This window comes from Marmota monax, unplaced genomic scaffold (genome assembly GCF_021218885.2).
Source record: "Marmota monax isolate L192 unplaced genomic scaffold, Marmota_monax_Labrador192_F-V1.1 WCK01_AAM20220418_F8-fsc00057, whole genome shotgun sequence".
NCBI classification, from domain to species: Eukaryota; Metazoa; Chordata; class Mammalia; order Rodentia; family Sciuridae; genus Marmota; species Marmota monax.
This window is the reverse complement of record NW_026693933.1, coordinates 8,208,286-8,225,076: the sequence shown is the minus strand read 5'-3', so window position 1 is coordinate 8,225,076 and position 16,791 is coordinate 8,208,286. Positions and strand designations below refer to the sequence as shown.

At 41.4% G+C, this 16,791-nt stretch overlaps 1 protein-coding gene across 4 annotated transcripts in view; it reads left to right on the top strand.

Moving 5' to 3' along the window:
• The first annotated feature begins 6,892 nt into the window (after nt 1–6,892).
• Rapgef5 (Rap guanine nucleotide exchange factor 5) overlaps nt 6,893–16,791 on the top strand; it is a 238,850-nt gene continuing 228,951 nt past the window's right edge. For 2 of the 4 annotated variants that reach the window (XM_046463507.2, XM_058585344.1), the window contains exon 1: nt 6,893–7,177. In XM_046463507.2, the coding sequence (XP_046319463.2) occupies nt 6,953–7,177 (225 nt within the window). In that variant the 5' untranslated portion in view covers nt 6,893–6,952. The remainder of the gene's footprint in view (nt 7,178–16,791) is intronic. The other 2 variants (XM_046463504.2, XM_046463505.2) reach the window with 2 other exon arrangements.

Here is a 16,791-nt window from a genome sequence, read left to right as displayed (position 1 = left end):
CATCCACCTGATGATACAAAAATCCCACCAAGTCCAGTCTAAGCTCCCCATTTGGTAAGAATAGCAACCATTCTGTTTGGAAAGTACTTTGAAGGCATCAAAAAGGCTTTATTATATTGAGAAGAATTATTTTTTTCTCTTAGTGTCTTCATTGGTAAGTCTAATTCCTCCTTATTGTATTCAAAATGGTTGAAAAAAACTCCTTTGATATCCCTTGGATGCTGTTATCTTTTCCAAGCTAAAGACCTTCTTCATGTTTAATAACTTTGGAGACCTGCTGCTCCCAATGTTCTCTGGCCCAGATTTATATCTTCTCACTAGGATCTGCAAAAGCCAGTTTGAGCTCATACAATATTGCTAATATGCCCAAAGATAAGTTTGCTCATGGTCCATTCTGTACTTATCTTGGGTCAATATTACAAATGTATAATATTCACGGACAGCAAGATGCACACAGTATGCACCCTTATTTGCACCTACAGTGGGTATGTTCCAAGATTCCCAGTGAATGCCTAAAACTGTGGGTAGTACAAGCCCTATGTATACTATGTTTTTTTCCCTATACATACATATCTATGATAAAGTTTAATTTATAAAGTAGGTACAGTAAGAGATTAACAAGAGTAGCCAATACCATGTTAAGTAAAATAACAGTGACTTGAACACAAGCTCTGATATTGCAATAGTCCATCTGATAACCAAGAGGGCTACTAGGTGACTAATGGGTAGGTAGCATATACAGAATAGGAATGCTGGATGAAGGGCTGATTCACATTCCAGGTGAAATGAAACACGATGGCACAAGAATTCATCATGATACTCAGAAAGTTTCATGACTTAAATTTATTGTTTCTGGAATTTCCCACTTAATATTTTCAGACCATGGTTAATCATGGATAACTGAAATCAAGGAAAGTAAAACTGCAAATAGGGAAGGACTACTGTATCCCCAAAGGTCTTTAATTTCAGGATTAATTTAGAAAACGTCCTGGTTCCTCTCCCAGTTTCTTCTCTCAGCCTAGTCTAGACTCCACTTTTTCCTAGGCATCATTTCATCTGCCCCTTCCCTTTTCTTCCTATCTGTGCTGTGCTTTATATAAGTTTAGGAACACTGTTATAAACAGCACTTCATTTAACTAGCATAGAAAGTGTGCACAGAATACCCTAATATAAATAGCCTAAGAAAAGCACAAGAGATGCTTCTGTTCACTGGATCACCATTTTAATTCTTCATGCCTGGGATCCTGTAACCTGCTTTGCTGGCTGCCCAGCATCTTGCATCTCCATATTCTAAAGCACTTTACATACTGATGCTAAAATCATCTTTTTTCCCTGCTGATCTGAACATGCCACCATCTGGAGTCCATTTATAGCCTCCCAACACCCTTGGGATAATGTATTTTCTTACAACCTTAGAGACTCTGCATCTGCCAAGACCTCTGTATTTCTGCCCTTTACTGAGGATGGCAGTGTTTAGGTAGTCATGGCTTTGTTCATTCATTTGTTCATTCATCCATCCATCATTCATTCACTCATGCATTGATTTACTTAGCATCTACCATGTACTAGGCACTTTATTCAATGCCAGAGAGGAATATAATGATGAATCATTTATATCTTCAAGAGGTCTACAACTTCAAATAGGTTAGATAAGAAGCATATGTGACTTAATTCAAATACAGCACAGACTGCGACAAGAGAAGTAGTAAAGGTAGAACTATAGTTGTAGATAAATACCAAGGTTTACCAGGGTAAGGATTAATGCCAGATGGGAAAGGCAGAGAAGCCTTCCAGGAGGAGGTATTGTTTGATCTGAGAATGAGTAATTTCCCCTAAGCAGAGAAGGGGGGATGGGACAGGATTGATTTGGCCTTCTTGTTATCTGTTGGTTAAGTTAGTTTCTTTGTTGCCCTTGTCCTCTGTCTTCCTGGGCATTTGACCAAACAGAATTTTATTTTATTTTTCCAAGAATATCCAAATACCCAAAGGTCCAGTGACTCTAAATACCTCACTTAAAAAGGAAGTTTCCAGAATGATAGTAGAGTAGTAAATAGCAAATGAAAAGGCATGTTGAGATTTTGTTTCAAGATTATAATGAATAGAAGATGAACTTATAAGGAACGGCATCCATTCTGGCACCCATCCTTATCAGCCTCTATTGCTGGCTAGAATCACCAATGCAAATCATACAGGAGAGTTTACCATCCCCAAGGGGAATATCTGCATGATGCATAGTGCATGGTGTACTAAAAAAATAATAGCACAGTATCCCACAGGTTTGTCATGACTAGTCTGATGGCAGATAGTTCTATTTATGATTCTTGAAAACTAAAAGTGAGTAAGGCTTAACATTTTTAGGTTTGAAACATGTTTCATATTTTGCTACATTTCTCTCAAGTGTGTATGCATTCTATAAGAAAACACAAAAATAGCATTAGCATCAAGCATGTAAATGCTTCTATCTGGTACACTTGGTAGAGGCAGTAAGGGAAGCCTTGGGTTTCTTACACAATGATCTGCCTTTGGGTCACCTACCTACTCAACCTTAGCCCTCCTGAAGGTCATGTTCATTTAATCCATTTGAGTCATCACATACCAGAGGGTTGGCAGAGTTGAACAGAAAAACAAAAATTATACATGTGTTTATTTTTGAGAGGTGGTAAAGCAACACAAAACATCTTCAATTAGGACAGAATTCAAAATGGGATATGATGGGAAGATGGACTCCAAAGAGGATTCATCAAAGTCCTAATATCTGTAGTGTTGGCAATGACATTAGTCTGACATACATTCTCTACATTTATCAGAAAACAAGCAGGTAGATAGGCAGTGGAGGAGCTCAAGGGAAACAAAGTCATCCATGACTTCCTTGGTTTTCTTGGTAACCATATGGAGCCACATAATTAAAAGGTAAAAAGCCACAAAAGCATTACCTGAATTCCATATGACTGGGAAGGAAAGTTGTATTGTCATGTCCTCCAAGGGCTGAACTTTAGCAAGGGGCAGACCACCTCTGCTCCTCCTCAATCTCCTAGCCTGGGGCTGCTCTTCACCATCAGGTTTTTGAATTCTGGCACAACTCTCTCTAGTCCTTTCTCAAGACCTCCAGTTCCCCTCTCCTCTCCTTGGCTAGGTTTTCACTTGGGTGCCTATCTTGTTTAGTCAGTGTAATTGCTACTTAAAATTAAAGCCCACAGAACCAGCTTTGCCCTACTTTCCTGGGTTAGCTAAATCTAGAACCATTTAAAAATTTGTTTTTGAATAAGTAATAACATTCACATGTTTAAAAACATATAGTTATTTGTTAACAATCTCTTGTCTTTTTCCCCATGTAGCCAATGCCAACCACTTGCAAGAAATTTCTAGAGTTTCTTTATGCACACACAGGAGTGAATATAAATTTCCTTCCTTTTTATTCGAAGGGGAGTATGTTCTTCACACTTTTTTGGAACCGTGTCTTCTGAACATCTTTTACTGGATACCACTCTAAACTTAAGACTTAAATAATTTATTATTCTTGCACACAGTGTTGTGGGCTGATGGCGCTCTTCTGGGTAGTTCTTGCTTATGCCTCAAGTATAGTTACAATCAGATGCCAACAGGTATAGACATTCTTTGAAGGCTTGGCTGGCCAGAATGGAGGCCGATGTTTAATGGGAGATCAATTGCCTGAGCAACTTCACATGGACTCACCACGTGGCTCCAGTTTCTCACAATAAGGAGGCTGGGTTCTGAGTGGGCATGCCCCAAGAACAAGTGTTCCAATGTAGCAGGAAGAGGAAGCTGCCAGGCCAACTAAGGGCTATTTACAGAACTGATAAAGTCATCTCTGTGTGTTCAATTGTCCAAAGCATTCACAAGGCCTGCTCAGATGAAAGGGGATGGAGATATCAACCCCATATCCTTATGGGGCAGTTTTGAGATCACATTACCAATGAGCTTGGGGTGATAGAAGATGCTATAATGATTGTCTTTGGAACCTAGCGTCTGCAACACCATCTGAAGTAATTTTCTATTCTTCCTAATCTTCTCTTGTACTGTCTAATAGCAAAGCTTTCATTTCTGCTTTCACTGCTATGACTAACCCAGGTTCTCAATGCTTCTTAGTCATTATCAGAGCTAACTTCCTGCTCTCCATTTTTCCCTCACTGCCAATAGTCAATAAAATGTGTGTTTTCTCTCCATAGATATTTCCATAAGTTCAGCTCTGATAAGCTCATTCTCCAAAGTAAAACTCAGCTCTGTTAACTTAGCATTTAGGAAAAGTTGCAAACTGCTGGCCAGCAGTCTTGTTTGACCTTCGTGGTGTTGGGAAAATATAGGATTTGCATTTTTTTAAGCTTCTAATATTGCAAAACCAGGAGATTTTATATAAAAATCCAGGTTAAGCTCCACTTGAAAAACTAAGTTCTGATATATGGAAGCATTTAATTATTCAACTAATATGTTCTAGATACTAAACAAAAGAGGGGAAAAATCCCCTTATGGAATTTAATTCTAGTTGTAGGAATTTCAACAATAGACAAAATAAATAAGCAAATTAAATAGAATGTTGGATGGTGATAAATTTTGTGGAAGACTGAGGAAGGAATAAGTAAAGAAGTGGATGGGAAGGGCTGTAATTTAAAATCACATGGTCAGGGAAAGCTTCACTGAGATGGTGGCATTTGAATATAAAAAATGAAATGAGGAAAAGAAATATGGATTTCTAGAATGGTGCTATACCATATTGGATAGCCACTAGCCATATGCTCCTCTAAATTTATATAATTAAAGTTAAATAAAGTTAAGAATTCAGCTCTTCAGTCACACTGGCCACATTTCAAGTGCTCAGTAGCCACACGTGGTAAATGGCTGCAAAAGAGAGAACATTTCAATCAGTGTAAAAATGCTGTTGGACAGCACCTTAGAGAAGTGGCATTCCCAGCAGAGGCTTCCGCATGTGTAGAGGTGCTAGGGTGGTTCACTGCTTGATTTGAAATTGTGGCATGGTTCTTCTGTTTACCATTTCTTCCCTTTTTTCTTGTCTACCTGTTTTTATACTGAGAATACATAGCCTTTGTCATTTATCACCTTTACCCAAACCAAATTTTCAAAAGGCCCTTATTGATGTCAAGTTTTAGACACTTGGTCAATGTCACAGAATGTATGGCATCTATGGCCTCGCATTGGGAGTTACATGAAGACCAAGAACCTGTACCAGGTGACAGAACACACATGTTCTGTTTGGAGCAGAGTGGGTTCATGGGATAATTCAAATTGTATTCTTAGGGGTGATATGGTACAAACATTGTTGCCTTAGAGTGAATGTTCACCAGAAGTGTCCTGGAGGGACTCTGGTAGACAAAGTGTATCAGGGGAATATTTGAAGTCCTGGGAAGGTGGCATTCTGGGGATCAAGGCAATGACTACCTACTGGAACTGTAGTGTTTTAACACTAAAGGAACAGATACAGTCTGGCATGAAGTAGGATTTCAGCCTTGGATAAATATAAGTGACAGGTATTAGGAAACCGTAACAGACAATGGAATGTATTATAGAATTCTTTCTAGTAAATGCACAAGTCTAATGTGACAGGATTTAAGGCCTTCTACAATGTGGCATTGGCATTCATTCCTAGTTCTTCATTATATTTCCTCCTCTCCCACCAGCATGACATATTCTTAATGCCCAGTAGATTCTGTGTGATATCACCTTGGCGTTTTGGTTACACTTCCCCTCTTTACTTGAAGGACCCTTACCCTCCTTTCTGCCTACTTGAATCTTTCCCACTCAGCCTTAAGGTACAATTCAAACTTCCCTCCTTTCATTGATTTAACTTAGAAGCTTTTCTCCTGCCTTATGCTATTAGCAAGAGTATAGGGGCTAAATCCTGTTTTGCTATCTACACCCTTTTCCTTACCTGGTCACACATATAATTCTTACTTGCCATTAAAAAAAAAAAAAAGTGAACAAGTTTATTCAATTCTTGCAAGGTATAGGAAAAAAACGGGGACCCCAGTGTCCTACTGATTAGAGGGAAAACCACTGGTTGGCTTTATTGAAGAGATGGAGCTGGGATGTAAAGGGTCACAGCCCCTGCGTTAAGGCCCTGCTGGAATAGTCTCTTTTTGGGTGCTCCAGGATTCCTACTCCTGGAATGGTATAAACAATGATTCACACCACGCTTGGCCTTCGCAGTTTACCAAGCACATTCATCACAGGCAGCAGGCTTTCAGGGAAGATCAAGTTCCAACATGTTAACAGAGATTCAAGTTCGGGTCACCAGACTCGCACCTTCTTTGCTGTACACCTATCTTAACCAACAGAAGTTTTCTCCCCTCATCTTTTAATGATGAGTATGCCCAGAGGGGTCGGCGTGGGGCAATTCTATGTCACGGTGTTTGTCTTGTAGAAGAATACAGAGCCTATTTTGAAGTTCTTTGGTGAAAACAGTCGCTAGAAATAAGGATTATGATGTGGGGCTAGGCTGTGCGTCAAGTGCGGGAGGGAGGACGACTTCTCAGAGCACTTGGTCGAAGTCCAGGTCAAGCCTGGCTGTTGAGAAACGGGAAGTGCACCGGAATTTTTCAGCCCGTAGGGAATGGGGAGCTGAAGAAGACGGCAGAGGAGTGGGCTCAACGGAGGATTCTGGGAATGCAGCACCTGTGTAGGAGGGTGCTTTCCCCCGGGCGCCTCTTCCGTTTGAGTCCGGGGTGGGAGTGTCTGAGGGGCTAGGGCTTCAGACGTAGGTGAGCAGCGGGAGAGGGCGGGGCGGGGCGGGGCGCACCTGGGCCGGAGGGGGAGGTGCACTGGGCTGAGCCTCGCGGGGGCCGTGGAGCGCGCCAATGGGCAGCGGCTGGCAGTGCGCCCCGCGCCCGAGCCGCAGTCGCGCCCTCTCGCTGCTTGGCGAAGGCGCGCGGAAGCGAGCTCCGTGGAGAGAAGCTGCCGGGGCCGCGGCCGCGGTCTGGGCATGAGGATGGCGGTGGGCTCAGTCAAGATGCAGCCGCCGTGCGAGAACCCGGCCCTGGCCGCGGCGGTGGCGGCGGCGGACAGCGCTCTGCGCCGCAGTCCCAGCGCCCGCGAGCCGGAGCGCGAGCAGCCGCCGGCGTCGCTGCGGCCGCGGCTGAAGGACCTGCCTGCATTGCTGCGGAGCGGGCTCACGCTGCGGAGAAAGCGGAGCGCCGCCGGGGGCCGGGTGAGTGGTCCCGGCCAGAGATGGGGCACCCGCGGAGCGCACGTGGAGCCCGCGCCCACCCTCCGGGCGATTATAGGGGGCGTCTGGAAGTTAGGGAGGCGGCGGAAGGGGCTCCCTTCTGCCGGACTGCGCTGAAGAGGAGCCCGGGACGGTGGGTTTGGGGTTCCCCTCGGTGAGCGACAGCTTCCCCATCCCCAGATGCACTTGACTTGACCAAAGGGCACCTGAATTTAGGTTGCTTAACCCGGGCATCGCTGAAAGGACAGTTCGCCTCTTCTCAAATGGGAAGCTGCAGGTGTCCGGTGTCTAGCAGTCAGCCAACCCTATCCGACAGTAAGCCTCAGGCCCTACGAATGGGATCCCAGTTCGCAGGACGCATTCAATGTGTTTGGACGTCCCATTGCAAGCTTTGGTCATAAGGACGGGCTCTGGCCGCACACCCCTAACCCCCCGACTCTCCTACCCCCACCCCACGGCAGAGAGAGAGATTCAGGAGTTGAAAGTTCCTGGGTGATCTTCTAGTTCCTGGTTTCCAGCCTCTCCAGCACTTAGTACTTCGGACATCCCCTTGAAGAGGAGGGTGCACGCCCCCAGGAATCTTAAATATTGACTTCCTGATGGTGTGTTCACATATGATTACCTGGCAAGGAGTGCCCCTCATTGAGTACTAAGTGCATCTAATGACCTGAGCAGGTCAGACATGTTTGGTACTGGAGAAGTGAGAAAGCTCTACTGATTATCCTTCAGGATCTTTAAGCCACTCAGGAGGCCCCAGCAGGGTTTCTGGACACTGAACAGACTTACTCAGACTTCTCTTCTCACCAGGGGAGCACCTTTGGTGGGTCCTACTCAGTTTGTAGGAATTCCTCATTATTAAGTAGTCTTCACTGAGAAGTTGCAACAGTGTACATGATTTGGGACTGTAACTTAAAACATGAAGTCTTGGTTGTCCACTTTAAAAGATCTTAGTGGAATACTTTTAGCTCTTGCATCTTGGGTTTGTGAAACTTGAGGGTTGGGGGGTATTTGTGTTGGTGTGGATTTCTTTGGGTGGGGAAGAGTCAGAAGTGGTGAAGGTCTTCCAACCTCTGGAGGCCACAGTTCCTCCTTTCCTAGGTGTCTTTTCAGAAGGATGATGTTCTGAGGATTATCTGTGTGTAATGGGACATTCTTAAAGTCGGTGACCAGGAGAGTTTTTGGAACTGTCCATCAATGACCTTAGATTTGGCATACAGGATTGCCTGCAAAGAAAGCAAGGAAATGTGTTCCCAAGACATGGTAGCTAAATAAACACAAGAACCAGAGTTATAGACTTTGCAATAATCTAGGGAAAAGTAGGTCAAATTGTGTTCCTATTATCCTTGACAGTTACTTTTTCATGGCACAGAATTCTGAAGACATGAGGGCAGCCAGGCAATCTGCAACAAGAATTGCTGAGAGTTTCTGTATAAATAGATCTGTAGCATGCATCTACATAGATACTTCCGTTTCTCACTGCCTGGGATGATATGTGTCTTGCCGATATACATATCTACTCTTATTTTCTTAATTACTTTGAATAATATATACTTTATTAACCCTTCTTTAATTTTAGTACTATGTTAGTTCTTTTGGGGGGGCTTAAGTGAATGGCCATATTTTTTTCTTAACTGGGGGAAGATTGTCATATTTTCTATTATTGGAAACCCATAATTTTCAACAATTTTTCACTCTTTTTGCTTTGAACTGTGGTTGTGATGTTGGAACCTTTGCCATCAAATGGGTAGGAAAGAGTTTGAAAGAAATAGAAAAACAAGTGAAATGTGTACCTGTGTTAGCCAACTTGGGTTGCCATAACAAAATAGGCTGGGTGGCCTAACTAACAGAAATTTATTTTCTAACAGCTCTGGAGGCTGGAAGTTGAAGACTTCAACATCAGTGTGCAGGCTGATTCAGGTTCTGGCAAGGGATCTCTTCCTGGCTTGCAGATGGCCACTTTCTTGCTATATGCTTCTGTGTCCTTTCTTTGATTACTCAGAGGGAGAGACAGCTCTCTTTTTCTCCTCTTACAAGGCCACTAACCCTATCATAAGGGCCTCACCCTCACAACTTAATTTAATCTTAGATACTTCCAAAGTTCCCATCTCCAAATACCAACAAATTGGGGATTTGGGCTTCAGCATAAGAATTTTTTGGGAGACACAAATGGAGATACAAACTTTCAGAAGGGGTTTGAAAGAAAGAGAAAAACAGATAAGATATGTTCTAGACTGGTTGGCTGGAGATTTGTTTCCAGTGCAGCTGAGTGAATTCAAGGGCCAGTTAACAGAACATTTTTACAATTGGTAAAGGAGGAACTCTGTGAATTACATAAGTAAAGTTTTTAACTCTTGTATTGATCAAGATCTGAATTTGAAATATGTTTGACTTTTGTCCATGCTGCCTTGGGCTTCCACAAATTTGGACATTCTGACATCAACTCAGTTCTTGTAGGTTGTGTTGCTCCACCCTGGTGCATTGTAGGCTGTCTCTTAACTGGGACAAAGTGTGCTGTCATTTGGTTGATATAGCATAGTTGCTTGGTTCCTTGGGTCAGTCACTTCCAATATTATTGAATTCACAGTCCTATTGGTTAAGACACTGCATCTCTTTAGGATAAGGGAGCCAAAGACTAAGTTTTGCTTTGTGGAGGTCCCTATTGAGGTCACCCCTTAAGCCTCAGTGGCAAGTAAGCTTGAATTCCCACTAAAACCTTTAATCTTTTTTGTTTGTTTGTTTCTTTTTTGAGTAATTGGAATTGAACCCAGGGCTTCACACATGCTTGGCAAATGCTCTGTCACAGACTTACATCTCCAGTTAATCATTTAAAAAATTTATATAATGGAATATATAAGAGAAGGGGATAATAAATCCTCAAGTTTCAACAGTTATTAGCATTTACCAGTCATGTTTCATTTATTTCTCCCTTCCCTACTTTTTTTTTTTTTTTTTTTTTTTTTTTTGGTGAGAGCTGGTATATTTGAAAGCAAAATCATAAACATAGTGTCATCTCACTTACAAATCTTTCAGTTTACATCTTCAGTAAGGATATTTTAAAAGTGAAACAACAACAAAAACTTCTGTTCCTTTTTCATACCTAAGAATTTTAACAGTTCCTTAGTATAATTCCCATAGTCAAATTTTCTCAAATATGTTTTTTTCTACTATTAATTGTTGGCATCAGGAATTCAATGAGGTCCTCATGTTGCATTTGTGGTTAGGCTTTTAAGCTCTATTATTATAGTCCTCACCCTTCTTTTTTCAGGCCATTGATTTGCAGGAGTGAGTGGTTGGTTTGTCTAGTGTGATGTCCCACTCCCTCAGGTGATGGTTTACTTGTGGTGTCATTTAACTTGTTCTTCTGTTCTTCACATTTCCTATAATGTGGCTGTTGATCAGAACTTAGTCTCAAAGACAAGTAAGTATCCTTCATGGGTGTTGCTGTGTAAAATCTGTTGCATCACATTGTGAGACACATAATGTCTGGATGACTCTCTTTTTGAGAAATTAAGATTGATTAGTGGGCCAGGGAAGGCAGTGCTCATGACTCAGGAAGCTGAGGCAGGAGAATTGCAGGTTTAAGGCCAACCTGAGCAATTTAGTGAGACCTTGTCTAGATAGATAGATAGGTAGATAGATAGGAAGGACTTGGGGATGTAGCTCAGTGGCAGAGTGCCCCTAGGTTCAATCTCCAGTACTGGGGGAGAAGATTAAAAAAAAAAAGATTGATCAGTGGTTCCAAGTAGTGTTTCCTTATATTTCTACCCTTTACCTAAGATTTTAGCCTCAACAGATGGTTATGGAACATCCATTTCATTATGGGACACAAAATGGTGAAATTCTAAATCCATTCTACCTTGGCATTTATTATTAGAATTTTGTATATAAAGAATTTTTCCTCATAAAGTATTTGGATCTCTTGAAATTCAGATTATTCAGGAAAGACAGGGGAAAGATTCTTTTTCCCTTTATGAATTTGCAGAGTAATGATTTGTGGCCCTAACAACTTCCAGTGATAACTAGTTAGCTTTTCTAAGTATCTTTAAGAATTTGTGGATCTTAATGTATTGGTTTCAGTCCATTGTGGTAAATGTTCTTTTTGGTACTCTGTTGGTCCTTGTGTCCTATATAACTTTTACATGAAGCCTCAGTAGGCTTCGAGAACTATCTGGCAGGAGACATTCTAGGCTTATCTTGTATATTTCCTGCTCCAGACCCGAAGTCAGCCATTTTTCCAAGGAGCATGAATAGTTTTTTAACTGAAAAGGGTTCATTGTTCCTAATTTCTGTCTTTCTTGGTCTTAAGCCTTTACCTTAATTCATTCATTTTTCTTTTATTCCTTCTATTCAGGCAATTCCAAGACTGGTGTCCCCCTCCTTCCCCCAATAAAATAGCTGTTAACAACCATTCTCTCTTTCTATATATACTGCCAAAATACTGGCCTGACTTATTTTGGTCTTTGCTGCTGTGATGTTTTCGGCAGACTCTACCACTGTCTTCATCATCTTGAAATCTGTTTCATTTACAGCAGCCAGAGTTATTCACAGTTGGGCCAAATTGACTTCATCACAGTCCTCTGGGTGATCGTCAGCTTTTGGATTAGACCTCAGAAAGGGTGGCTGTCTTCTACCCCTTAACCAACCTCCGCTAGGCAGTGGCCCTGTGGCAGGTGCTTTTCAACTTGGAGAAACTGGGCAGAAGAGCTGGCAGCTCTCTGAATGAGGCTCTCTTATTTCAAGTAAGGTCACTTTCCCTTGTGATTCCTCTCAAAGAGGAACAAAGTGACCCCTTCCTTCTGTCCAACTGGAGTGCTATGGGTGAGACTCAAATACCCTCCTCTTCCAGAAACTTGACTTTGCTGATTGAGAAATATGTACTGCCTGTTGTTATACCAGTACACTCAATTTATACTCATTTTAAACACATCTCTTTCAGGCAAAGCATCTCCGTTCATTCTTTGTATGTAAATTGAAGTCTATTGGTAACACATCATAGCACTTAATTATGTGCCATGCACATTCTGATACAAACTTCATTTAACTCTTTCAAGCTTGTGAGTTAGATACTGATATTTACATTCTACAGATGTGGAAACTGAAACACAGATATAACTTGCCCAAGATCACAGAGTGTGTGGGTGGGAGGAGGGAGGTTTGATTCCAGGAAGCCTTGTTCCACAGAGCCCAATCCATGCTCTGAATTGACTGTCTAGTTTTCCTCAAATGCTCCAAGGGCAAAGGTTTTATTTACTTTAAACGACCACAGCCTTATAGCACCTGCTAATATTGCCTAACCACTGTGAAGATGGTCACTGAATGCTCCTGATGCCAGACTTTAACTTTCATTCATTGGAACACAGAGAGGCTGTGGCTCTCCTGTTGGGTGTGGGGCAAGAGGAATGGGGACAAACATTGTGATTAGAGGTGAATGGTAACAAATGGTGTTTGTCAGCTTTTCCTCACTGTGACAAATACCTGAGAGAAACAACTTAAAGGAGCAAAGATTTATTCTGGCTCACAGTTCCAGAGGTTTCAGACCATGTTTAGCTGGTTCATTGCTTTGCATCTGAGGTGAGGCAGAACATCATAGCAAAAGGGTATTGCAGAAGAAAGCTGCTCAGTTCCTGACACCTGGTGTTGAGAGCCACAGCCTAGTTAGAATGGCCCCTGGCATTTTGCCAGAAGTAATGGTTGAGAGGTGAGCCATTAAGATGATGCTGGATTGATTCAATTGTATATTAGACCTTTACACCAGTAATAGGGTGGCTCTTGCTGCCTCAGGCGCCCGCTACTTTGGAGTTCCCATTGAGTTTTCTAGGTTTGAGAGTGAATGCGTGCAGCCCAGTGGAGGGAGTTCCGGTGGGTGTGTGGTGTTCCTGGGGGCCACGTGGGTGGCATTTGGGAGAGTTCCTGGGGAGTGTGCATGGAGTACTGTTGGAGTTCAGGCAAAAAAGTTTCCTGTTTGAACATACAAGTGCTATGTGGCGGCTTGGTAATTTGTGCCCAGCCAGACTGCGGCAACCTGGGAATCTGAGAGGTTGGTGCTGGAGGATAAGATAGAGCCCCAAGGGGCATGCCCTCAGGGACCCCACTCCCTTCAAACAGGTCCCACTTCCCACAGCCTCCACCACCTCCCAGTAGTCCATTCACTTACCAGTGGCCAATGAGGTCAGAGCTCTCATGACCCAATCATTTTTCTAGATCTCCACCTCTGAACACAGCTGTATTAAGGACCAAGCATTCAACATAAGAGTCTCTGAGGGAAACTTTATATCCACACCATAACACTAATATTTACCAAAATTAAAAATAGTGTTTGTCATATTAGCAAAAATCACCCAGGTTCACCTTGATCAAGGTCAATCCAAAAACCTTGTGAATTGGCCCAGCTTACCTATTTCTTATCTGCTCATAGTAGCCTATGAGAAGATAAGTGTCATTAAAGGATACCTGCATCTGCCAGGGAAGGTAGTCAGATCAGATACAAGAAACACTTGATGAACTTAGAAACGTTGGCATTGCCACCTCTGATAGCTGACCAACTACCCGTTTGAACCTGGGTGCCATAAAGGTGTTAACCACAGCTACAGAGAAAGTATGGTCATTCCTCTGTTTCTGAGGAGGATTTGTTCTAGGACTTCCTATGGATCCCATCTTCACAGATGCTCAAGTCCCTTATATAAAATGGCATTCTATTTGCATATAACCTACATATATCCTGTGTACTTTAAATCTTCTTTATATTACTTATGACAACTAATGCAGTGTTGAGGCTAGGTGAATGGTTGTTTTACTGTATTGAGTCTATACATGTTTTTTTTTTTTTTTTCCCTCCAAGTATTTTTGATTCGTGGTTGGTTGAATTTGCAGATGCAAGATGTAGAGGGCTGGCTGTAAAACTCTATAGATATCACCTCTAAGTATTTGGAAAGAAGGAAAGCAAACTGTAGATTTATTTATTCTGTTTTACTTTCATCAAATTCTAGCAAAGGAATTCAGTGACAAGTTAATTCTTCATTTTTAAAAATGTTTTCCCTATCCCCCAACCCCAATAGACTTTGGGTACAAGATTAGATGGGAGGAAAAGAGCATGGTATAACTGGGAGACTGGGTTGGACGCCCACTGCCACCGCTCTGTCTTGCAAAAGTTATTCCCCGAACTCCAGGAGTCTCTGGTTCTTTCTCTATAATGAGATACATCTCAGGTCAGCTTTTCCAGGAATAGAGACAATGTAGATAAGTGTTAGGTACATTGGAGCTTCAATTTTTCCTTCCCTGTCCAAATGCTTATTCTAGGAAATAAGCATATTTATGGAAATCTAGGCATAGTTTGCTTTTTTACTTTTGTATGCAATGTCAAATTCCATTTTTTTAAAAAAGTGATTTTCTAACACACACTGCATATTTTAGGTGGTGTCTAAGTCCTGGTACCATAACAAAATAGGCTGAGTTTCATACTTGTACTGTCTTTTAAATTGGCTTGGCAGTAATTCATAACTTGGGTAGCTAAAAATAGATGGAAAGGTGGGAGCTAAGTCACTGGTGATGACTTGGAGTACTTGTGATTTTTTTTTTTTCAAATTCTTGACTCAATATTGCATAACAACCCTAGTTAGGAATACTGGTAATTCCAGTGATGATATGTGTTTTGGAAGTAGTTTGTAAGAAGTTGTGAGATTTTATGTGAACTCAAAATAATTCAACTTACCAGTTTAACTTTTTGTGGCCCATATTGCTATATTCAATCATTCATAAATGGGTGTGGAGAGGAGAAAGTCCACAGGTACTATTGTAGCAAGTCTTTTATCAGATTCAAACCTTCATAATCACCTAAAAGGAGGAATCATTTTCACTTATGAGGGAATTATGATATGGAGAGGTTGAGAACACTGCTGTGGCCACCCAGGAAAGAGTGGGAATGGAGCCCAGGATGGCCTGACTCCAGAGACCATGGCCTTTCCCAGTACCACACTAAGGCTCCGACATCATAGTAACATGTAGTATATTGAAACGATGGATGCACAGAACATTTCAAGTCTCAGTGTAAAACACGATTCATTTTCTTGCCAGTGTCTGCAGTGGTAGCTTCTAGGACCAGCACTAATTTCCTACAGGTATTGGCAGCTGTTTGAGCTGGGCAGCTGTCAGTCATCTCCCAGCCATACCAGCCATCCTGCAAGAGGCTCAAAGGTTGGGGACAACTCATCACAGGGCCACTTATTTTCAGCTCCATATTATATTATCTACTTAGAGAGTTATAAAGCAAGCAAGCTGCTTTTCTGGCCTATATAAAAAACCAGAAGAAGAAGAAGAATGAGTTTCTTGTGACCCAGGATTTATGTTTCTGATGGTAACATGCTTGACATTTAAGAAAATTGAAGCTGGGTGCAGGGGTCTGTGCTTATACTTCCAGCTACCAGGAAGGCTGAGGCAGGAGGATCTCTTCAGCTCAGGAGTTAGAGAAAAACAACAGAGTGAGAACTTGTCTCAAAGGGGAAAAAAAAGGAAAAAAGAAAAAGAGGAAGTCAGAGTTTGTGTACCTGTCAAAGTCACTGAACTCATTTACAATTAAATGAAATAATTTAGAATATTCTAATATTTTTAATGAGTTTAGACTTTGGTATATTTACCTTTTAATGTGGTATGATTATCTGAGGTGAATGGATCTATTTTTTTTATTCTAGGCATTTTTAGGAGTCAGGAGTTGGCACTGCAGAAACACACACGCAGACATAATTTTGCTTCTCATTTCAGGTGGCTCGTGGGTGTTCTAAAGCCTGGACCACACAGACACCCTGGTTTGAAAATCTTCCCTCTCCTGCCTTCTAAAGAGCAAGACTATGGTTATATAATTATTTTACTGTTTATCTAAACTTACTATAATATTTTGACACGAGAACTCATTCAGTCGTAAATATTTTATTGAATTAAAATATTTTATCAGCTTGTTGGGTTGGAAAATGTTCACCTCTGAATGTGGCAAATGTTTCAGTAAGCCCTGGTAGTTGGTAGTGATGATGATGATAGCTATTGTTGTTTAATAAGTCCTTATATAACATTTATCCTGTTGGGTCATTCAGAGTACCTTAAAACAGTAACTTCATCCTAGTAACACAGCCTCATGTGACAGATTGTCTCATTTCGCAGAGAGGCTAAGTTGCCTAAGATCACCAAGGAAGCAGAGAATCTAAAATATGAACCCAGGAAGTCTAGCTTCAATCTATCTACAATCTTTTGTATCCCCTCTCTAAATAATCAATGTATTTTCTTGATTATATTCCCCTTTTTTCTTCATTTTAATATTTTGGAAATTGGGCTGCATCTTCAGTGGATGTGTTCATTTAAAGGAGTACTATTCTCCCCTGTAAAGGTATTATTAAATTAATGGTATGTCTTAAAATTATTGGTGCCTTAGAATAAAAGAAGTATAGTAAGCCATGTTTTCATTTGTTAAAATTTAGCTGTGTAATTTATAGAAATATCAAAGTTTTAAATGGTGCATTCAAACAAATCCCTATTAATTTGTGGAAGTATGAAAAATGCAAATTAAGACTCTATTAACAATTTATATGAACATTGATATTGCTTAGGTAATG